This window comes from Coregonus clupeaformis, chromosome 19 (assembly GCF_020615455.1).
Source record: "Coregonus clupeaformis isolate EN_2021a chromosome 19, ASM2061545v1, whole genome shotgun sequence".
Lineage (NCBI taxonomy): Eukaryota > Metazoa > Chordata > Actinopteri > Salmoniformes > Salmonidae > Coregonus > Coregonus clupeaformis.
In genome coordinates this window covers 16,483,508-16,508,484 of record NC_059210.1, presented here as the reverse complement: position 1 = coordinate 16,508,484, position 24,977 = coordinate 16,483,508, and the positions used below count along the sequence as shown (strand labels likewise).

The 24,977-nt window shown below is 42.4% G+C and overlaps 1 protein-coding gene across 1 annotated transcript in view; it reads right to left on the bottom strand.

The window, feature by feature from the left end:
- Positions 1–24,977, bottom strand: part of brsk2a (BR serine/threonine kinase 2a) — a 616,067-nt gene that overhangs the window by 67,283 nt on the left and 523,807 nt on the right. Inside the window, exons 10-12 of the mRNA XM_045227105.1 lie at positions 23,434–23,598; positions 20,217–20,314; positions 16,789–16,939 (exon numbers count right to left, since the gene is read on the bottom strand). Coding sequence (XP_045083040.1) covers positions 16,789–16,939; positions 20,217–20,314; positions 23,434–23,598 — 414 coding nt within the window. The remainder of the gene's footprint in view (positions 1–16,788; positions 16,940–20,216; positions 20,315–23,433; positions 23,599–24,977) is intronic.

Here is a 24,977-nt window from a genome sequence, read left to right as displayed (position 1 = left end):
GGCCACTCCAGGACCTTGAGATGCTTCTTATGGAGCCACTCCTTAGTTTCCCTGGCTGTGTGTTTCGGGTCGTTGTCATGCTGGAAGACCCAGCCACGACCCATCTTCAATGCTCTTACTGAGGGAAGGAGGTTGTTGGCCAAGATCTCGCGATACATGGCCCCTTCCATCCTCCCCTCAATACGGTGCAGTCGTCCTGTCCCCTTTGCAGAAAAGCATCCCCAAAGAATGATTTTTCCACCTCCATGCATCACGGTTGGGATGGTGTTCTTGGGGTTGTACTCATCCTTCTTCTTCCTCCAAACACGGCGAGTGGAGTTTAGACCAAAAAGCTCTATTTTTGTCTCATCAGACCACATGACCTTCTCCCATTCCTCCTCTGGATCATCCAGATGGTCATTGGTAAACTTCAGACAGGCCTGGACATGCGCTGGCTTGAGCAGGGGGACCTTGCGTGGGCTGCAGGATTTTAATCCATGACGGCGTAGTGTGTTACTAATGGTTTTATTTGAGACTGTGGTCCCAGCTCTCTTCAGGTCATTGACCAGGTCCTGCCGTGTAGTTCTGGGCTGATCCCTCACCTTCCTCATGATCATTGATGCCCCACGAGGTGAGATCTTGCATGGAGCCCCAGACCGAGGGTGATTGACCGTCATCTTGAACTTCTTCCATTTTCTAATAATTGCGCCAACAGTTGTTGCCTTCTCACCAAGCTGCTTGCCTATTGTCCTGTAGCCCATCCCAGCCTTGTGCAGGTCTACAATTTTAACCCTGATGTCCTTACACAGCACTCTGGTCTTGGCCATTGTGGAGAGGTTGTAGTCTGTTTGATTGAGTGTGTGGGCAGGTGTCTTTTATACAGGTATCGAGTTCAAACAGGTGCAGTTAATTAAGGTAATGAGTGGAGAACAGGAGGGCTTCTTAAAGAAAAACTAACAGGTCTGTGAGAGCCGGAATTCTTACTGGTTGGTAGGTGATCAAATACTTATGTCATGCAATAAAATGAAAATTAATTACTTAAAAATCATACAATGTGATTTTCTGGATTTTTGTTTTAGATTCCGTCTCTCACAGTTGAAGTGTACCTATGATAAAAATTACAGACCTCTACATGCTTTGTAAGTAGGAAAACCTGAAAAATTGGCAGTGTATCAAATACTTATTCTCCCCACTGTATGTACACCTGTTCTGAAAGGCCCCAGAGTCTGCAACACCACTAAGCAAGGGGCACCACCAAGCAAGCGGCACCATGAAGACCAAGGAGCTCTCCAAACAGATCAGGGTTATAAAAAATATCAGAAAGTTTGAACATTCCACGGAGCACCATTAAATCCATTATTAAAAATGGAAAGAATATGGCACCACACCAAACCTGCCAAGAGTGGGCCGCCCACCAAAACTCACGGACCAGGCAAGGAGGGCATTAATCAGAGAGGCAATAAAAATACCAAAGATAACCCTGAAGGAGCTGCAAAGCTCCACAGCTGAGATTGGAGTATCTGTCCATAGGACCACTTTAAGCTGTACACTCCACAGAGCTGGGCTTTACGGATGAGTGGCCAGAAAAAAGCCATTGCTTAAAGAAGAAAATAAGCAAACACGTTTGGTGTTCGCCAAAAGGCATGTGGGAGACTCCCCAAACAAATGGAAGAAGGTACTCTGGTCAGATTAGACTAAAATTGAGCTTTTTGGCCATCAAGGAAAACGCTATGTCTGGCGCAAACCCAACACCTCTCATCACCCCGAGAACACCATCCCCACAGTGAAGCATGGTGGTGGCAGCATCATGCTGTGGGGATGTGAAACAAAATCCCAGTGGCTAGATGTGCCAAGCTTATAGAGACATACCCCAAGAGACTTGCAGCTGTAATTGCTGCAAAAGGTGGCTCTACAAAATATTGACTTTGGGGGGGCTGAATAGTTATGCACGCTCAAGCTTTATGTCTTTTTGCATCTTCAAAGTGGTAGGCATGTTGTGTAAATCAAATGATACAAACCCCCCAAAAATCAATTTTAATTCCATGTTGTAAGGCAACAAAATAGGAAAAATGCCAAGGGGGGTGAATACTTTCGCAAGCCACTGTACATCTTATGACGTTGTATGACAACATTTGCCCCCTATGTGTGGTAGAATATTTGTCAATAAAAAAGAAAGAAAGAAAAAAAGTTTTACCATTTTGGGAAACCAAACTAGACATAATGACATAATGCTGGACAGTGACTGGGGTTTACATGTTTCGTCTATGTAGCGTGAGTTAAAATGCATTCCATTCCAAAATACGTATCTTTCCCTTCCATCAGTGTACAATCCGAGATTGGCTTGTCATAATATATGTTTCAAAGCCAAAGTCTTCTTTCTGACACCTTCTGATGTAAAGTTCTCCTGATTCTCAAAACTTTCGACAAAAGTTTGCTGCCGGGGAGAGATAAGGTTACGTTCACACACACACACACACAAACACACACACACACACACACACACACACGTTTGTGCACAAACTAACAAACTAACAAACACACACCTCCCCCAGCAGAGAATACTTCAAAAAGTTCAATCAAGGACATGAGAAAAAGCACAACGCATAGATAAACCAGAAACCCACACTGACTTCTCTCACCAACATCCTTCTCCCCATACACAGCCCAGCTTAGCTTCAGCCCTGTAATACATGCCATAGAGGGAGAAGGATGTACGGCTAGGGAGAGGAGTCAAATCTAAAATCAAATCAACTTTGGGGATGGGGTTTGAAATCAATCAAGAGTGGAGTCAGGGGTAACTGCAACTCAACATGGCTGCCGGAACATAGGTGTGTCAACATTAACAGGCATATCAACACAAGTGGGTGTATGGAAAGCGAACAGCTAATTGGGCAGATTTGTTGCAAGGATAGCGGGTTCAATCTCAGTGCTAGGCACTCGTTTTTTCCCCTCAGTTTTAACCCAAACTTTAAACCTTACCTTATTAACCTCATACTACCAACATATTTTTCATACATGGATTAAGAAGAAACTATTGGAAAAAGCAACAATCATAGCAAAATATCAACTTATTTCTTATCAATACGTTATTAGACATGTGTATATAATGCTATCTGAAATAAAAAATAACTAATACAGATGTTATCCAAATTACAGTTAATTAGCATTTCTGTATAACTAAAATATCAATTTTTCCCTTAATAATGTGCAGCTTTTTTCCAATGTACAATCCACATAAGTACTAAAAAACGGATTTAACATCATTTGATTTTAAGATAATTTAGATTTAAGAATTCTGAAGTAAATACTAATTGTGTCATTTTATGTGGTGAAAACGACTGCCATTTAAAGGGGCAGTACACTCAAATTTAAAATATACTTATTTTATTGACAAAGGTGATTCATCCATTCATCCTGAGAGACAATGACCAAAAATGTGTCTTTGTTTTCTTTATTTACGTACCACACAGGCAACGCTAGTGAAACAATGGGAGTGGTAGGACCTATGGCAGGATGCTTCAAAACCAAATGTTACAGCAACCCAAATACCATAACAAGTTGCACATACACTCAGTGGCCAGTTAATTAGGTACACCCATCTAGTACTGGGTCGGACCCCTCTGTGGCCATAAAGGGATGCACCTAGTCAGCAAAAATGTTCAGATACGCTGTGGCATTCAAACGTTGCTCAATTGGTATTAAGGGACCTAATGTGTGCCAGGAAAACATTCCCCACACCATTACACCACTGCCACCAGCCTGTACCATTGACACCAGGCAGGATGGGGCCATGGAATCATGCTGCTTACGACAAATCCTGACTCTGCCATTAGCATGACGCAACAGGAACAGGGATTCGTCAGACCAGGCAATATTTTTCCACCCCTCAATTGTCCAATGTTGGTTATCGCGTGCCCTCTGGAGCCACTTGTTCTTGTTTTTAGCTTATAGGACTGGAACCCGGTGTGGTCATCTGTTTCAATGGCCCATCCGTGACAAGGACCGTCGAGTTGTGCGTTCTGAGATGTCATTCTGCACACCACTGTTGTACAGCGCCGTTATTTGCCTGTTTGTGGCCCGCCTGTTAGCTTGCATGATTCTTACCATTCTCCTTCGACCTCTCTCATCAACGAGCTGTTTTCGCCCACAGGACTGCCACTGACTGGAGGTTTTTTGTTTGTCGCACCATTCTTGGTAAACCCTAGACACTGTCATATGTGAAAAGCCCAGGAGGCCGGACGTTTCTCAGATACTGGAACCGGCACGCATGGCACCGATGATCATACCACGCTAAAAGTCTCTTAGGTCACTCATTTCCCGATTATAATGTTCAATTGAACAGTAACTGAATGCCTCGAGGTCTGTCTGCCCATTTAAATAGCAAACCATGGCAACGTCTGTAGGAACTAACCATTTTTGTTAAGGACCTAATAAACTGGCCGCTGAGTATTGGAGGATATTATAGGAATTCTGGAATTTAAATACAATTTCCTGTAGAATAACTTTTTTCTGAGAATACACACCAATATAGCACTATGTGTACATTTAGAAGGTAGCTGGTTTCTGTATTACAGTTGTACCAAGTATTCATACGACTGACAGACTTTAATGAGCTGTTTTCACTCCAACTCAGCATATATGTATTTTTTTGTTGTTGTTGTACATGGTCATACCTAGCCAGTTATAACCATAGGTGAGTACATAAGGTGCTCCATCTCTGCAGGGGATCTGTCTATCTGGTCAAAATCACTCATACAGGTCCCCCTCCACCCTCTGAGGATATGCATAACTTAATATTATGTCTCCAGAGAAACCTGGATTCAAATAAAACATTTTTTTTATTTGCCCTAGAATAACCACTATTCTGAGAATACACACCAATAAGGCTCTCTGTGTAGATTCAGAGCATATCATAGTTCTGTATTACAGTTGCATCAAGTATTTATACCATTGCCAGACTTTGTATACTATTGGCAGATTTTTATATGTACAAAAATAAGGTAATCTTTTTGGTTTTGTACATAGTCATACAATACGTGGCATAGACAATTACATTCTTAGGCAAGTACATGGGGAGCTACTGTACAGTGGGGAAAAAAAGTATTTAGTCAGCCACCAATTGTGCAAGTTCTCCCACTTAAAAAGATGAGAGAGGCCTGTAATTTTCATCATAGGTACACGTCAACTATGACAGACAAATTGAGAAATTTTTTTCCAGAAAATCCCATTGTAGGATTTTTAATGAATTTATTTGCAAATTATGGTGGAAAATAAGTATTTGGTCACCTACAAACAAGCAAGATTTCTGGCTCTCACAGACCTGTAACTTCTTCTTTAAGAGGCTCCTCTGTCCTCCACTCGTTACCTGTATTAATGGCACCTGTTTGAACTTGTTATCAGTATAAAAGACACCTGTCCACAACCTCAAACAGTCACACTCCAAACTTCACAATGGCCAAGACCAAATAGCTGTCAAAGGACACCAAAATCAAAATTGTAGACCTGCACCAGGCTGGGAAGACTGAATCTGCAATAGGTAAGCAGCTTGGTTTGAAGAAATCAACTGTGGGAGCAATTATTAGGAAATGGAAGACATACAAGACCACTGATAATCTCCCTCGATCTGGGGCTCCACGCAAGATCTCACCCCGTGGGGTCAAAATGATCACAAGAACGGTGAGCAAAAATCCCAGAACCACACGGGGGGACCTAGTGAATGACCTGCAGAGAGCTGGGACCAAAGTAACAAAGCCAACCATCAGTAACACACTACGCCGCCAGGGACTCAAATCCTGCAGTGCGAGACGTGTCCCCCTGCTTAAGCCAGTACATGTCCAGGCCCGTCTGAAGTGCATTTGGATGATCCAGAAGAGGATTGGGAGAATGTCATATGGTCAGATGAAACCAAAATAAAACTTTTTGGTAAAAACTCAACTCGTCATGTTTGGAGGAAAAAGAATGCTGAGTTGCATCCAAAGAACACCATACCTACTGTGAAGCATGGGGTTGGAAACATCATGCTTTGGGGCTGTTTTTTTGCAAAGGGACCAGGACGACTGATCTGTGTAAAGGAAAGAATGAATGGGGCCATGTATCGTGAGATTTTGAGTGAAACCCTCCTTCCATCAGCAAGGGCATTGAAGATGAAACGTGGCTGGGTCTTTCAGCATGACAATGATCCCAAACACACCGCCCGGGCAACGAAGGAGTGGCTTCGTAAGAAGCATTTCAAGGTCCTGGAGTGGCCTAGCCAGTCTCCAGATCTCAACCCCATAGAAAATCTTTGGAGGGAGTTGAAAGTCTGTGTTGCCCAGCGACAGCCCCAAAACATCACTGCTCTAGAGGAGATCTGCATGGAGGAATGGGCCAAAATACCAGCAACAGTGTGTGAAAACCTTGTGAAGACTTACAGAAAATGTTTGACCTGTGTCATTGCCAACAAAGGGTATATAACAAAGTATTGAGAAACTTTTGTTATTGACCAAATACTTATTTTCCACCATCATATGCCAATAAATTCATTAAAAATCCTACAATGTGATTTTCTGGATTTTTTTTTCTCATCTTGTCTGTCATAGTTGACGTGTACCTATGATGAAAATTACAGGCCTCTCTCATCTTTTTAAGTGGGAGAACTTGCACAATTGGTGGCTGACTAAATACTTTTTTTCCCCACTGTATATCTGTGCAGATGATCCGTCTATCTGGTCAAAATCACTGATACAGGCCCCCCTCCACCCTCTGGTGGTCTGGATAACTTGTTATTATGTCTCCACAGAAATCTAGATTCAAATAAAGCTCATATCTATTAAATTACTATAGGCAGAATTAGGTGTTTTTGGCTGGGGTCAAAATGACCCCAAGGGCTTGAATTGTTTTAAAGTCCATATTGATACACAAACACTAAACAATTATTTAGATTTATTAAGAACAAGTTGATTGACAAAGTAACATTTAAGAAGAATTTAATAAACCACCTTTGGGCTATGATCAAAATTATGCCTCTGGGGTCAAAAGGACCCCAGTTGGTAGTTTGAGAGTTTTAACCACTCGGAATTAATGCCTAAACTTAACCGTCAAGTTAAGTTTCGGTTTCACTTCGACTGACAGCTAACATACGTAAACATATGACGTAGTTAAAATGGCCACACAGTGCATTATCTATAGACAGCACCACAGACAGCCCCACACTGCATAATTAATACGGCCAGCCATGTCATGTCTCTGTTGCTGCAGTTATGCATGTAGGTAGGGATTAGGGGAAAGTGACTGGTAGCAGGATAAATAATAATGATAATAGTAAAGAGTATGGCAGCAGCGTAAGTCGTGGGTGTGTGTGTGCGTGGTGGTGAGTTTGTGTATGTAAGTGTAAGTGTGTGAGTGTGTGTGTGTGTGTGTGCAAGAGTGCCAGTGTAGGCGTGATAGGCGGATATACAGTACCAGTCAAAAGTTTGGACACACCAACGCATTTAAGTGGTTTTATTATTTTCTACATTGTACAATAATAGTGAAGACATCAAAACTATGAAATAACACATATGGAATCATGTAGTAACCAAAAAAGTGTTAAACAAATCCAAATAGATGTTTGATTTGAGGTTCTTCAAAGTAGGCACCCTTTGCCTTGATGACAGCTTTGCCCACTCATGGCATTCTCTCAACCAGCTTCATGAGTTCCCACATATGCTGAGCTAAGTGTGCCTTGAATTCTAAATAACTCACCGACAGTGTCACCAGCAAAGCACCCCCACTCCCTCACACCTCCTCCTCCATGCTCCACGGTGGGAACCACACATGCGGAGATCATCCGTTCACCTACTCTGCATCTCACAAAGACACCAAAAATCTCAAATTTGGACTTCCAGATTTCCACCTGTCTAATGTCCATTGCTCGTGTTTCTTGACCCCAGCAAGTCTCTTCTTCTTATTGGTGTCCTTTAGTAGTGGTTTCTTTGCAGCAATTCGGCCATGAAGGCCTGATTCACGCAGTCTCCTCTGAACAGTTGATGTTGAGCTGTGTCTGTTACTTGAACTCTGGGAATAATTTATTTGGGCTACAATCTGAGGTGCAGTTAACTCTAATGAAGATCCTCTGCAGCAAAGGTAACTCTGGGTCTTCCTATCCTGTGGCAGTCCTCATGAATGCCAGTTTCATCATAGCGCTTGATGGTTTTTGCGACTGCGCTTAAAGAAACTTTCAAAGTTCTTGAAATTTTCCGGATTGACTGACCTTCATGTCTTAAAGTAATGATGGACTGTCATTTCTCTTTGCTTATTTGAGCTGTTCTTGCCATAATATGGACTTGGTCTTTTACCAAATAGGGCTATCTTCTGTATACCACCATTACCTTGTCACAACACAACTAATTGGCTCAAACGCATTAAGAAGGAAATACATTCCACAAATTAACTTTTAACAAGGCACACCTGTTATTTGAAATGCATTCCAGGTGACTACCTCATGAAGTTGGTTGAGAAAATGCCAAGCGTGTGCAAAGCTGTCATCAAGGCAAAGGGTGGCTACTTTGAAGAATCTAAAATCTGAAATATATTTTGATTTGTTTAACACTTTTTTGGTTATTACATGATTCCATTTGTGTTATTTCAAAGTTTTGATGTCTTCACTATTATTCTACAAAGTAGAAAATAGTAAAAATAAAGAAAAACCGTTGAATGAGTAGGTGTGTCCAAACCTTTGACTGGTACTGTACATGTAAACAGGGCTGAAAATTGACTGGTAGCAGGAATATATACATACTTATGGCAATATATTAATGGTAATATATACAGTGGGGGAAAAAAGTATTTAGTCAGCCACCAATTGTGCAAGTTCTCCCACTTAAAAAGATGAGAGAGGCCGGTAATTTTCATCATAGGTACACGTCAACTATGACAGACAAATTGAGATTTTTTTTCTCCAGAAAATCACATTGTAGGATTTTTTATGAATGTATTTGCAAATTATGGTGGAAAATAAGTATTTGGTCACCTACAGACTCTGCAAGATTTCTGGCTCTCACAGACCTGTAACTTCTTCTTTAAGAGGCTCCTCTGTCCTCCACTTGTTACCTGTATTAATGGCACCTGTTTGAACTTGTTATCAGTATAAAAGACACCTGTCCACAACCTCAAAAAGTCACACTCCAAACTCCACTATGGTCAAGACCAAAGAGCTGTCAAAGGACACCAGAAACAAAATTGTAGACCTGCACCAGGCTGGGAATACTGAATCTGCAATAGGTAAGCAGCTTGGTTTGAAGAAATCAACTGTGGGAGCAATTATTAGGAAATGGAAGACATACAAGACCACTGATAATCTCCCTCGATCTGGGGCTCCACGCAAGATCTCACCCCGTGGGGTCAAAATGATCACAAGAACGGTGAGCAAAAATCCCAGAACCACACAAGGGGACCTAGTGAATGACCTGCAGAGAGCTGGGACCAAAGTAACAAAGCCTACCATCAGTAACACACTACGCCGCCAGGGACTCAAATCCTGCAGTGTCAGACGTGTCCCCCTGCTTAAGCCAGTACATGTCCAGGCCCGTCTGAAGTTTGCTAGAGTGCATTTGGATGATCCAGAAGAGGATTGGGAGAATGTCATATGGTCAGATGAAACCAAAATATAACTTTTTGGTAAAAACTCAACTCGTCGTGTTTGGAGGAAAAAGAATGCTGAGTTGCATCCAAAGAACACCATACCTACTGTGAAGCATGGGGGTGGAAACATCATGCTTTGGGGCTGTTTTTCTGCAAAGGGACCAGGACGACTGATGCGTGTAAAGGAAAGAATGAATGGGGCCATGTATCGTGAGATTTTGAGTGAAAACCTCCTTCCATCAGCAAGGGCATTGAAGATGAAACGTGGCTGGGTCTTTCAGCATGACAATGATCCCAAACACACCGCCCGGGCAACGAAGGAGTGGCTTCGTAAGAAGCATTTCAAGGTCCTGGAGTGGCCTAGCCAGTCTCCAGATCTCAACCCCATAGAAAATCTTTGGAGTGAGTTGAAAGTCCATGTTGCCCAGCGACAGCCACAAAACATCACTGCTCTAGAGGAGATCTGCATGGAGGAATGGGCCAAAATACCAGCAACAGTGTGTGAAAACCTTGTGAAGAATTACAGAAAACGTTTGACCTGTGTCAGTGTCATCCACCATAATTTGCAAATAAATTCATAAAAAATCCTACAATGTGATTTTCTGGATTTTTCTTTCTCATTTTGTCCGTCATAGTTGACGTGTACCTATGATGAAAATTACAGGCCTCTCTCATCTTTTTAAGTGGGAGAACTTGCACAATTGGTGGCTCACTAAATACTTTTTTCCCCCACTGTAAACAGGAGTATGAGTGACCAGAAGAAGGATAAATAGATAGATAGTAGTGTTCATGTCAATCAATAATCAATGAACAGCAGCGTAGTGGTAGTAATTACATCAAATCAATAATACTTTTAGCAACAGCGTATGTTTGAGGGGGAGCAGTAGTCGTTAGCCATTTAACAGTCTTATGGCCACAGATAGAAGCAATTTAGGAGTCTGTTGGTCTAAGCCTTGATGCACCTGTACCGCCTGCTGGAGGGGAGCATGTAGAACAGTCGATGTCTCTGGTGTATGGAGTCTTTGGCAATTTTTCGGGCCTTTCTCAGACCCCCAGTGATGCGCTGGGTGTCCGCACCACCGCCGGCTCTAGGGCGGTGCAGTTGCAATACCAGAATGAAATATAACCAGTCAGGATGCTCATGATGGTGCAGCTGTAAAAGTTCCTAAGGGTCTGAGGGGCCATGCCAAATCGTTTCAGCCTCCTGAGGGAAAAGAGGCCATTGCGTGCCTTCTTCACGACTGTGCTGGTGTGGAAGGACCATGTTAAGTCCTCAGTGATGTGGACACCGAGGAACTTGAAGCTCTTGACCCTCTCCCCATGTGGCCCCGTCGATGTGGATTGGGATGTGCACACACCCGTTTGCTGTCGTCCACGATCAGCTCCTTGGTCTTGCTGATGTTGAGGGAGAGGTTGTTGTCCTGGCACCACACTGCCAGGTCTCTGACCTCCTCCCCGTAGGTTGTCTCATCGACGTTGGTGATCAAGCCTATCAGCGTTGTGTCATCAGCAAACTTAATGATAGAGTTGGAGTCGTGCGTTGCCACAAAGTCGTGGGTGAATAGGGAGTACAGGAGTGGGCTAAGCACACACCCCTGGGGGGCCACCGTGTTGAGGGTCAACGTGGTGGAGGTGTTGTTGCCTACTCTTACCACCTGGAGTCAGCCCATCAGGAAGTCCAGGATCCAGTTGCAGAGGGAGGTGTTCAGTCCCAGGGTCCCGAGCTTGGTGACGAGCTTGGAGGGCACTATGGTGTTGAACAATGAGCTGTAGTTGATGAACAGCATACTCACATATGTATTCCTCTTTTCTAGGTGGGAGAAGGCAGTGTGGATTGCAATTGAGATTGTGTAGTCTGTGGATCTGTTGGGAAGGTATGCAAATTGGAGTGGGTCCAGGGTGTCTGGGATGATAGAGTTGATGTGTGCCATGACCAGCCTTTCAAAGCACTTCATTATTATAGATGTGAGTGCTACAGGGCGGTAGTGATTGTGGCAGGATGCCTTAACGGTTTTTGGGAACAGGAATGATGGTAGTCAGCTTGAAACATGTGGGGATTACAGACTGGGACAAGGAGAGGTTGAAAATGTCAGTGAAGACGCTTGTGGACACGCCCTGGAAAACCATCTGTCCCTACGGCCTTACGAGTGTTGACCCGTTTAAAAACCTTACTCATGTCAGCCTCGGAGAGAGAGATCACCCAGTCCTCCGGATCAGCGGGGGCCCTTATGCAGGGCTCTGTGTTGCTTTCGTCGATGCGTGCACAAAATATATTTAGTGTGTAAAATGTTGCCTGCATGTGCATGGTGTGTGTGTGTGTGTGTGTGTATACTTTGGATGTGTTTGACTTCAGTAACCTTTATCTAAACCAGGAAGTCCCCATTAAGATAATAATCTATTTTCTATTTTCTAGTTATTACCCAAGTGGTATAGCAGATGATCTTATTGAGATTGAGATTCATGTGACTACAGAAGGCCTATAAGGTCACCCTTTCAAAGGAGGCCCACCTATCGTTTATGAATTAATGAATCTATTCTGCTATGTTTATGAGGGCATTATGCATCCACAATTAAAAGCTATAGTGAGGCTAAGTCTGAGCCAAAATGGCCCCTCTTTCCATTACCACACTACTTTTTACCAGGGCCCATAGGGCTCCGGTCAAAAACTAGTGCACTACGTACAGTTGAAGTCGGAAGTTTACATGTGTATGTAGGTTGGAGTCATTAAAACTTGTTTTTCAACCACTCCACAGATTTCTTGTTAACAAACTATAGTTTTGGCAAGTCGGTTAGGACATCTACTTTGTGCATGACACAAGTAATTTTTCCAACAATTGTTTACAGACAGAATATTCATTATAATACATTCATTTATAATTCACTGTATCACAATTCCAGTGGGTCAGAAGTTTACATACACTACCTTGACTGTGCCTTTAAACAGCTTGGAAAATTCCAGAAAATTATGTCATGGCTTTAGAAGCTTCTGATAGGCTAATTGACATCATTTGAGTCAATTGGAGGTGTACCTGTGGATGTATTTCAAGGCCTACCTTCAAACTCAGTGCCTCTTTGCTTGACATCATGGGAAAATAAAAATAAATCAGCCTTGGAAGCAATTTCCAAACGCCTGAAGGTACCACGTTAATCTGTACAAACAATAGTACGCAAGTATAAACACCATGGGACCATGCAGCCATCATACCGCTCAGGAAGGAGACGCGTTCTGTCTCCTAGAGATGAACGTACTTTGGTGCGAAAAGTGCAAATCAATCCCAGAACAACAGCAAAGGACCTTGTTAAGATACTGGAGGAAACAGGTACAATAGTATCTATATCCACAGTAAAACAAGTCCTGTATCGACATTCCCTGAAAGGCCGCTCAGCAAGGAAGAAGCCACTGCTCCAAAACCACCATAAAAATGCCAGACTACAGTTTGCAACTGCACATGGGAACAAATATCATACTTTTTGGAGAAATGTCCTCTGGTCTGATTAAACAAAAATAGAACTGTTTGGCCATAATGACCATCGTTATGTTTGGAGGAAAAAGGGGGTTGCTTGCAAGGTGAAGAACACCATCCCAACCGTGAAGCACGGGAGTGGCAGCATCATGCTGTGGGGGTGCTTTGCTGGAGGAGGGACTGGTGCACTTCACAAAATAGATGGCATCTTGAGGATATATTGAAGCAACATCTCAAGACATCAGTCAGGAAGTTAAAGCTTGGTCGCAAATTAGTCTTCCAAATGGACAATGACCACAAGCATACTTCCAAAGTTGTGGCAAAATGGCTTAAGGACAACAAAGTCAAGGTATTGGAGTTGCCATCACAAAGCCCTGACCTCAATCCTATAGAACATTTGTGGGCAGAACTGAAAAAGCGTGTGCGAGCAAGGAGGCCTACAAACCTGACTCAGTTACACCAGCTCTGTCAGGAGGAATGGGCCAAAATTCACCCAACTTATTGTGGGAAGTTTGTGGAAGGCTACCCGAAACGTTTGACCCAAGTTAAACAATTTAAAGGCAATGCTACCAAATACTAATTAAGTGTATGTAAACTTCTGACCCACTGGGAATGTGATGAAAGAAATAAAATATGAAATAAATCATTCTCTCTACTATTATTCTGACATTTCACATTCCTAAAATAAAGTGGTGATCCTAACTGACCTAAGACAAGGAATTCTTACTAGGATTAAATGTCAGGAATTTTGAAAAACAGAGTTTAAATGTATTTGGCTAAGGTGTATGTAAACTTCCGACTTCAACTGTATATAGGGAATAGGGTGCCATTTGGGAAGCAGACTAGTTTTGTATATGAGGTTAAACTCAAAGAGATGATTCAGAGATCGAGGCTGAGGGAGGCAGATCATAAACAAACAAACATACAATACAACCTACAGTGCCGTCGGAAAATATTCAGAACCGTTGACCTATTCCACATTTTGTTACGTTACAGCCTTATTCTAAAATTGGAATATCTGAAAATCTCAAATCAACACACAATACCCCATAATGACAATGCAAAAACAGGTTATTCAAAATGTTTGCTAATTTATTAAATACAAAATATTAAATATCACATTTATAAAAGTAATTTACTCAGTACTTTGTTGAAGCACCTTTGGCAGCGATTACAGCAATGAGTCTTCTTGGGTATGACGCTACAAGCTTGGCACACCTGTATTTGGGAAGTTTCTCCCATTCTTCCCTGCAGATCCTCTCAAGCTCTGTAAGGTTGGATGGGGAGCGTTGCTGCACTGCTATTTTCAGGTCTCTCCAGAGATGTTCGATCGGGTTCAAGTCCGGGCTCTGGCTGAGCCACTCAAGAACATTAGGAGACTTGTCCCGAAGCCACTCCTGCGATGTCTTGGCTGTGTGTTTAGGGTCATTGTCCCATTGGAAGGTGAACCTTCGCCCCAGTCTGAGGTTTTCATCAAGGATCTCTCTGTACTTTGCTCCGTTCATTTTTGCCTCGATCTTGACTAGTCTTCCAGTCCCTGCTGCTGAAAAACATCCCCACAGCATGATGCTGCCACCACCGTGCTTCACCGTAGGAATCGTGCCAGGTTTCCTCCAGAAGTGACGCTTGGCATTCAGGCCAAAGAGTTCAATCTTGGTTTCATCAGACCAGAGTATCTTGTTTCTTATGGTCTGAGAGTCTTTAGGTGCCTTTTGGCAAACTCCAAACGGGCTGTCATGTGCCTTTTACTGAGGAGTGGCTTCCGTCTGGCCACTCTATCATAAAGGCCTGATTGGTGGAGTGCTGCAGAGAATGTTGTCCTTCTGGAAGGTTCTTCCATCTCCACAGAGGAACTCTAGAGCTCTGACAGAGTGACCATTCGGTTCTTTGGTCACCTTCCTGACCAAGGCCCTTCTCCCCCGATTGCTCGGATTGGCTGGGCGGCCAGCTCTAGCAAGAGTCTTGGTGGTTCCAAACTTCTTCCATTTAAGAATGATGGAGGCCACTGTGTTCTTGGGGACCTTCAATGCTGCAGATATTTTTTGGTACCCTTCCCCAGATCTGTGCCTCTACACAATCCTGTCTCGAAACTCTACGGACAATTCCTTCGACCTCATGGCTTGGTTTCTGCTCTGACATGCACTGTCAACTGTGGGACCTTATATCGACAGGTGTGTGCCTTTCCAAATCATGTCCAATCAATTGAATTTACCACAGGTGGACTCCAATCAAGTTGTTGAAACATCTCCAGGGGAATCAATGGAAACAGGATTCACCTCAGCTCAATTTCGATTCTCATAAGAAAGGGTCGGAATAGTTATGTAAATAAGTTTTTCTGTTTTTGATATTTAATAAATGTGCAAACATTTCTAATAACCTGTTTTCGCTTTGTTATTATTGGGTATTGTGTGTAGATTGCTGAGGATGTTTTTTGATTTAATCCATTTTAGAATTAGGCTGTAACGTAACAAAATGTGGAAAAAGTCAAGGGGTCTGAATAGTTTCCAAAGGCACTGTATAACTGAAAAAATTCACAGGAATGGCTATAATTGCCATGGTAAACCAAATGATCTTGCTTTCTAAGATGAGGTTGTACAGTACACTGTTCTGGATGGTGATGTAGTTTTAGAGTTGGCTTAGATACTGTATTTTTTATATGAATTATTTTGCATCAAAGAAAATGGGTGAGACAGGGTGGGAGAGCGGGGGGATAGCCGTTTGGAGATAGAATGTAACAAGTTTGATAACTATTCAGCTAACAAACTGTGGGCTGAGAGTGCTGCATATAGCACACAAATCGAGTCAAAATCAAATCCACTGTTATCCATTTCCTTGATCTGTACTGTACTCAGTTCCAACTACATTCAGAAACTGTTTAAACTCTCCAAATTTAGGACATATTTGGTTGGAGTGCTGATGTTAATTGCATTTTTTAAAATATATATTGCACTCAACATTGTGCAATTACATTTTCTATGTAATGCTCTTCTGAAACAAGTGAAAATGAAAACATCTTCTACATTTTCTCACACTCTGTATATGTTCTGGCTTATTGTATCATTGAAAGCATTGTATGAGAAAAGCACCACTGTGCGTCGGTGTGCGTGCGTGTGTGTGTGTGTGTGTGTGTGTATGAGCGTGCGTGTGTAAGAAAAGTACCACTGCATCTTTCCAAGTGTCTTAGGTGTAAGGGGGTGAGAGTAGGGGTATAGTGATGGGGTGACGGTAGGGGGGTGAGGGGGAGTGAATACCTTTCTTCCTTGCTGCATTTGGGATTGGTATCAGTGATATCCAAGCTTTTACTGAACACAGTCTTACTACACAGCGACGGGAGACAGCGTGAATACACAGTCAGTGTGTGTGTGTGTGTGTGTGTGTGTGCGCGTGTGTGCGAGCATGCTTGTGTGCATGTTTGTGTGTCAGACCACAACACTGCTCACTGACATAACTAGCCCTGTTGTCTGCTGTCTTACCACTAACCCCACTACACTCTGAACACTGTATTATCTTGTCAATCTAGAGCATAAGACAAATGGTGAATGGATTGCCCTGGTAGAATATCCAAAATATAGAAGAGTGGAGGTGGTAAGAGACTAATGGTGTCTCGAAGGTGCCATGCAAAGTTGATGGGTGCTGGTGTGATGGGATGGGATAGAGAAACATGGGGTTAATAGTCAAATGGTGTGTGTGCGTGTGTGTGTGGGTGTGGTTGTGTGTGTACCTCTGTTCCTGTGTGTTTGTGTACCTCTGTCCGTGCTGTGTCATGTCGATGGCCCTCCTGGCGGGTACGGGGGAGCCTCCGTCTGTGACACTCAGCACCTCCATAGAGTTCCTCTCCGGTCTCCTCTTGCCATGGCGGTTCAGCATGGGGGAGTCCACACGCTTCCTGGGGGGGTCTGAGGATAGGAGGGGGAGTGAGACAGAGAGAGAGAGAGAGACAGAGAGAGAGAGAGAGAGAGAGAGAGAGAGAGAGAGAGAGTCAGCCCACTGTCACCCCTATCAGACCACAGCAAAATCACAGTCTACTTGAACAGAGCAATACACAATCATGAGGCATCAAAGCCAAAGGAACTGAATAATATTAAGAAATGCTATAGATGGAAGGAAAGTAGTGTCGAAACCTACCAAAAAACAATTAGGCAACAACAAATTCAATCCCTTTTAGACAACTTCCTGGACAAAACGTTCCACTGTAATGGTGAAGGTGTAAACTTGGCAGTAGAAAAACGAAACTATATATTTGACCTCTCAGCTTCCCTATCAAATCTAAAAATCTCTAACAGAAAACCGAAGAAAAGTAACAACAGTGACAAATGGTTTGATGAAGAATGCAAAAACCTAAGAAAGAAATTCAGAAACCTATCCAACCAAAAACATAGAGACCCAGAAAACCTGAGCCTACGCCTTCACTATGGTGAATCACTAAAACAATACAGAAATACACTACGGGAAAAAAAAGCAACAGCATGTCAGAAATCAGCTCAATGTAATTGAATAATACATAGACTCTAACCACTTCTGGGAAAATTGGAAAACAAACAACATTACGAAGAGCTATCTATCCAAAACGGAGATGTATGGGTAAACCACTTCTCCAATCTTTTTGGCCTCAAATGCAAATCTTATAATCAACTACTAAAGACTACCAGAACCCACTGGATTCTACAATTACATTGAATGGAAAATGAAAATACAAACCCGCCAACCCAAAAAGGCCTGTGGTGTTGATGGTATCCTCAATGAAATGATAAAATATACAGACCACAAATTCCAATTGGCTATACTTAAACTCTTTAACATCATCTTTAGCTCTGGCACCTTCCCCAATATTTGGAACCAAGGACTGATCACCACAATCCACAAAAGTGGAGACAAATTTGACACCAATAACTACCGTGGGATATGCGTCAACAGCAACCTCGGGAAAATCATCTGCATTATCATTAACAGCAGACTAGTTCATTTCCTCAGTGAAAACAATGTACTGAGCAAATGTCAAATTGGCTATTTACCAAATTACCGTACGACAGACCACGTATTCACCCTGCACACCCTAAATGACAAACAAACAAAACAAAACAAAGGCAACGTTTTCTCATGCTTTGTTGATTTCAAAAAAGCTTTTGACTCAATTTGGCATGAGGGTCTGCTATACAAATTGATGTAAAAGTGGTGTTGGGGGAAAAACATACGACATTATAAAATCCATGTACACAAACAACAAGTGTGCAGTTAAAATTGGCAAAAAACACACACATTTCTTTCCACAGGGCCGTGGGGTGAGACAGGGATGCAGTTTAAGCCCCACCCTCTTCAACATATATATCAACGAATTTGCGAGGGCACTAGAACAGTCTGCAGCACCTGGCCTCACCCTACTAGAATCTGAAGTCAAATGTCTACTGTTTGCTGATGATCTGGTGCTTCTGTCACCAACCAAGGAGGACCTACAGAAGCACCTAGATCTTCTGCACAGATTCTGTCAGACCTGGGCCCTGACAGTAAGTCTCAGTAAGACAAAAATAATGGTGTTCCAAAAAAGGTCCAGTTGCCAGGACCACAAATACAAATTCCATCTAGACACCGTTGCCCTAGAGCACACAAACAACTATACATACCTCGGCCTAAACATTAGCGCCACAGGTAACTTCCACAAAGCTGTGAACGATCTGAGAGACAAGGCAAGAAGGGCCTTCTATGCCATCAAAAGGAACATACAATTTGACATACCAATTAGGATCTGGCAAAAAATACGTGAATCAGTTATAGAACCCATGAATCAGTCACCAACCAAGAATTCACAAAATGGGACAAACACCAAACTGAGACTCTGCATGCAGAATTCTGCCAAAATATCCTCTGTGTACAACGAAAAACACCAAATAATGCATGCAGAGCAGAATTAGGCCGATACCCGCTAATTATCAAAATCCAGAAAAGAGCCGTTAACTTCTATAACCACTTAAAAGGAAGCAATTCCCAAACCTTCCATAACAAAGCCATCACCTACAGAGATATGAACTTGGAGAATAGTCCCCTAATTAACCTGGTCCTGGGGCTCTGTTCACAAACACAAACAGACCCCACAGAGCCCCAGGACAACAACAACAACACAATTAGACCCAAACAATCATGAAAAAACTAAAAGATAATTAATTGACATATTGGAAAGAATTAACAAGAAAACAGAGCAAACTAGAATGCTATTTGGCTCTAAACAGAGAGTACACAGTGGCAGAATACCTGACCACTGTGACTGACCCAAACTTAAGGAAACCTTTGACTATGTACAGCCTCAGTGAGCGTAGCCTTGCTATTGAGAAAGCCCGCCGTAGGCAGACCTGGCTCTCAAGAGAAGACAGACTATGTGCACACTGCCCACAAAATGAAGTGGAAACTGAGCTGCACTTCCTAACCTCCTGACCATATTAGAGACACATATTTCCCTCAGATTACAGAGATCCACAAAGAATTCAAAAACAAACCCAATTTTGATAAACTCCCTTATCTACTGGGTGAAAAACCACAGTGTGCCATCACAGCTGCAAGATTTGTGACCTGTTGCCACAAGAAAAGGGCAACCAGTGAAGAACGAACACCATTGTAAATACAACCCATATTTATGTTTATTTATTTTCCCATTTGTACTTTGACTATTTGCACATTGTTACCACACTGTATGTATACATAATATGACATTTGAAATGTCTTTATTCTTTTGGAACTTCTGAGTGTAATGTTTACTGTTAATATTTATAGTTTTGTTTACTATCTACTTCACTTGCTTTGGCAATGTTAACATACGTTTCCCATGCCAATAAAGTCCTTAAATTGAATTGAATTGAATTGAGAGAGAGAGAGTGTGAAAGAGAGTGAGAGGATCACACTCCAGCTACAGTGCAGTTTGCCAGTCAAGCACATACATTAGCTCACACTCAAACCTCTCCCTGGTTCCCCAGTCATTCCATGTATTTAATATATTCCAGATCTAGCACACCTGACTTAACTTAACTAATTATCAAGCCCTTGACTAGTTGAATCAGGTGGGGAGGCCTTCTCACAGTGCTTGATTTGATACATTTCCGTGACTTGACACACAGAAGATTCACCATCAACATAGATTTTACAATTGCTACTGTCTTGTGACTTTGGGGCTTAGTCGTTTTATTTTACCAATCTCGTTGCGTGGGGGCAGGTTCTGGTCCTCTTGGCTGGGGTACCTCTCCTTACGGTCCAACAGCAGAAAGTAGATCATCTTCTCCTGGTTATCTCTGCAGAGCAGATGAAAGATGACAAAGGGTGAGTGATCTGAGCAAGAAGAGGGAGATCAGGTTGGTTGATACTACATAAACCAACACTAATAGTTTGTAGCTAATAGCAGCCAATAATCTCAGTGGAGCAACTGTCATTCCTTTAAAGACTTCATGCTCCATGACAGCTTAAAAATAATGTGTATTACCTCATTAGACATCGATAAAATTATCAATTTTTAAACAAGCAAAAGTTATACCTTCTTCTTTTGAGAAGAACAGGATTGGAACAATGTTCAGTACCAACAACAACAACAACAACAACAACAACAAAAACCTTAAGCAAAAAAGAAAAAAAAAAGAAAAAAAAAGAAAGTAAAATTAAGATTGGTTTCTTTTATACATAGAAATAAATCCTGCATCACTTTGAAAAGTAGAAGGAAGATTGTATAAGCAAAGTTTCTCCCAGAACTTGATTATGGTGATATACCGTAATCTACATGAATGCGGCACCATTTGCTTTAAAACCTTTAGATTCAGTCTATCAGTCAGCACTGCATTTTACACTGGGGACATTTTTCATATACATCACTGCATTTTGTATATTTCTGTTGGCTGGGAGTCTCTGACTACCAGAAGGGCCAAGCATTGGCTACTATATAAAGTGGTTCTTCAGAGAGTCCCGCACTACCTCAGCTCGTGTATTAACTGGAGATCCAGCAATTTTCAGACCTGTTCTCTGGACTGGCTGGTTTTGGAGGTCCCGCAGGTCTCCACTGACCTGGGGAAAAATTATTTTAGTTTTTATGCCCCCAGCTCATGGAATAGCCTTCAGGCCACTTTGAAATTAGACTCGGCGGTCTCCATTGGACAGTTTAGATCGCGTTTGAATTAATCTTATTTATTGTATGTTCATGTTCACAGGACTCCCTTGCAAATGAGACCCTGGTCAAAATGGTGACCCACCCTGTATAAATCAAAGTATATTTTTGATCATCCTTGAGATGTTTCTACAACTAGGGGGGGGGGGAAGATTTAATCCATTTAATAATAAGGCTGTAACGTAACAAAATGTGGAAAAAGTCAGACCCCTTGACTTTTTCCACATTTTGTTACGTTACAGCCTTATTATTAAATGGATTAAATCTCCCCCCCCCCCTAGTTGTAGAAACATCTCAAGGATGATCAATGGAAACAGGATTCACCTGAGCGCAATTTCGAGTCTCATAGCAAAGGGTCTGAATACTTATGTAAGTAAAGTATTTATGTTTTTTATTTTTATAAATTGCAAAAATGTCTAAAAACCTGTTTTCACTTTGTCATTATGGGGTATTGTGTGTAGATTGATTAGGAAAAACATGTATTTAATCAATTTTAGAATAAGGCTGTAATGTAACAAAATGTGGAAAAAGACAAGGGGTCTGAATACTTTCCGAATGCACTGTATATATCAAAATAACATTACAGCCACTCCAAGCTCATTACGTCCAAAGCATTCAACGCACATTTAATTAATTCATCTGTCAATTTCATGCTTGTCCTTTTCAAACGCAATTAGCACATTGAAACAACTACAGCAATGACCATATAACAGTTAAATAAAAAATAATCCGAAAATGTATTGATTTAGGGGACTTTTTAGGCGATTCTGGACCGGTTCTGACTGACATTTTCATGTACAGAACGCTCTGTGAATGGTGCAACATCAAATGCTGTACACTCTGTGAAAGAGCTGGTTGTCCTGCTTCTACGTCCTGAGCTGAGATGGAGTGAAATCTAACTTCTCATTTGCATAGGGAGCGGCACGTGACATTTTCTGGCCTATCCAGACGAATGATCGATTTCCTCTGGCTGTGAAACTCGGTGCCCCGCTCGCAATACGGCATGTAAAACAGAAGGGTCTAGGGAATGCAGCGATAGATGAAAACCTGCAACTTCAGCTAAAAGAGAAGAGAGGAATAAATGGAATTAAAGCTTCTGACTTTCTTTTGCTTTCAGACCTGGAGGAGGAGAGGAGAGATTGAAGACAGGAGAATAACGAGGAGATAGAGTAGAGAGATGATAAGAAGAGGAGAGTTAGAGGAGAGAGGGGAAATAAAGAAAGGGAAGAGTAAGGAAAGAGAGGAGAGGACAGAAGAAAGGGTGAGAAACGAAGGAGAGAGGGCAAATAAGAAAAGGGGAGAGAAAGGGCCCCGTGTAGCTCAGTTGGTAGAGCATGGCATTTGCAACGCCAGGGTTGTGGGTTCGATTCCCACGGGGGCCAGTATGAAAAATGTATGCACTCACTTAACTGTAAGTCGCTCTGGATAAGAGCGTCTGCTAAATGACTAAGAGAGATAACAGAAAACTGAAGAGCACTTAAAATCTGAAAATAGTCACAAATAGGGATGATGCATGGACCCTTCACAGCGAATCATAACTGAACCTTCAGAGACCCATACTGCAACCTTTACAGACCTTTAGGAAGGTCATAGGTAACACAATCTCAACACACAACCCCTTCCCTAAAGGCATCGTCGCTTTACTTTATGTGTGACGCTCTTAAATGCTCCAACAGTGAGACAAACACACACACACACTATACTCTCTATCACAAATGCATAAAGGTGAGCACAGTCACATTCACACTATCTCTCTCCTGCGCCCACTCACACACACACAATCCCGACAGTGCAGAAACAATGTGACCCAGGAGCTTGTTAGACGGAGGTGTGAAGCAGGTGGTTAAAGCACCACTGCCAATGCTGTGTGATAACAGCAAAGTGATGTATGGCTGCTGACATCCAAAGCGACAGGTTCAAAGGATTTCATAAGAACCCAAGGACTCTGGAGCTTGTCCCCCTCTCCCCCCTCCCTTTCTCCCTCTCCTCCGCCTACCTTCCACAATTTTCACTCCCCCATTCACCAACCAATCGTTCTCTAAGCTTCTCTCCCCCGCTGTCCTTCCAATGTCTCCCCTCCCACAATTTCCTAATTTGTCCTCCTTCCCTCCATCCATCCATCCCTCCCTCCTCCCTCCTCTCTCCCACCTCCATCCTTCCTCACTCCCTCTTCCCCATCCCTTCCATGCATCTCTCCCACCCTCCCTGCCCCCCTTCCTCACTCCTCACCACTCCATCCATCCCTTCTTCACTACTCACTCGTCCGAGAGCAGGTCCTTCATCAGTTTGTTCTTGTCTCTGAAGCAGCCCAGAGAGTGCATGCTGTCCAGTACGTCCGGATCTATGTCGTCTGTAGAGGGCAGGCTCCGTATAGCCACCTTCCTGGGAACAGGCTGCTCTGGCTCGGGTTCATTCTTACCCCCTCTAAGGAAACAGCATAGAGGGAAGTGTTAGTATATTGGTGAGTGTCCCTGCTTGGTACGCGGGAGTCTAGGGTTCAATTCCCTGATGGGAAGGATGGTTGGTTGAACAGGAGTTCAACATAAGTAAAAAATATCATGGCTGCATCACATATGGCACCCTTCTCCTCTATTGTGCACTGCCTTTGACCAGAGCTGGTCAAAAATAAGTGTACTATATAGGGAATACAGTGCCATTTGGGATGCAACCCATACAATTGACATCAATAAGTGATTTACCTGAATAGAAATGGTAATGTGCAAAATGAAGATTAGGAAAATATTGGAGGACTACGGTCACAACATTTCTGTAACTTTCCCAAAATTCCCAGGTTTTCCAGAAATCCCGGTTGGACTATTCCAAGTATCATATCGGAATCCTTTAACCTTTTCACACGTGAGTTTCAAATATCTCTAACGGTCCCCCAACGTGAATCTTTTTTATATACACTACCAGTCAAAAGCTTGGCAAACCTACTCATTGAAGGGGTTTTCTTTATTTTTACTATTTTTTACATTGTATAATAATAGTGAAGACATCAAAACTATGACATAACACATATGGAATCATGTAGTAACCAAAAAAGTGTTAAACAAATCAAAATATATGTTATATTTGAGATTCTTCAAATAGCCAACCTTTGCCTTGATGACAGCTTTGCACCCTCTTGGCATTCTCTCAACCAGCTTCATGAGGTAGTCACCTGGAATGCATTTTAATTAACAGGTGTGCCTTCTTAAAAGTTAATTTGTGGAATTTCTTTCCTTCTTAATGCGTTTGAGCCAATCATTTGTTTTGTGACAAGGTGGGGGGGTATATTTGGTAAAAGACCAAGTACATATTATGGCAAGAACAGCTCAATTATGCAACAGTCCATCAATACTTTAAGACATGAAGGTCAGTCAATCAGGAAAATGTCAAGAACTTTGAACGTTGCTTCAAGTGCAATCGCAAAAACCATCAAGTGCTATGATGAAACTGGCTCTCATGAGGACCGCTACAGGAATGGAAGACCCAGAGTTACCTCTGCTGCAGAGGATAAGTTCATTAGAGTTACAAGCCTCTGAAATTGCAGCCCAAATAAATGCTTCACAGAGTTCAAGTCACAAACACATTTCAACTTCAACTATTCAGAGGGGACTGTGTGAATCAGGCCTTCATGGTTGATTGCTGAAAAGAAATCACTACTAAAGGACACCAATAAGAAGAAGAGACCTGCTTGGGCCAAGAAACACGAGCAATGGACATTAGACAGGTGGAAATTTGTCCTTTGGTCTGGAGTCCAAATTGGAGATTTAGGTTCCAACCGCCGTGTCTTTGTGAGACGTGGTGTGGGTGAACGG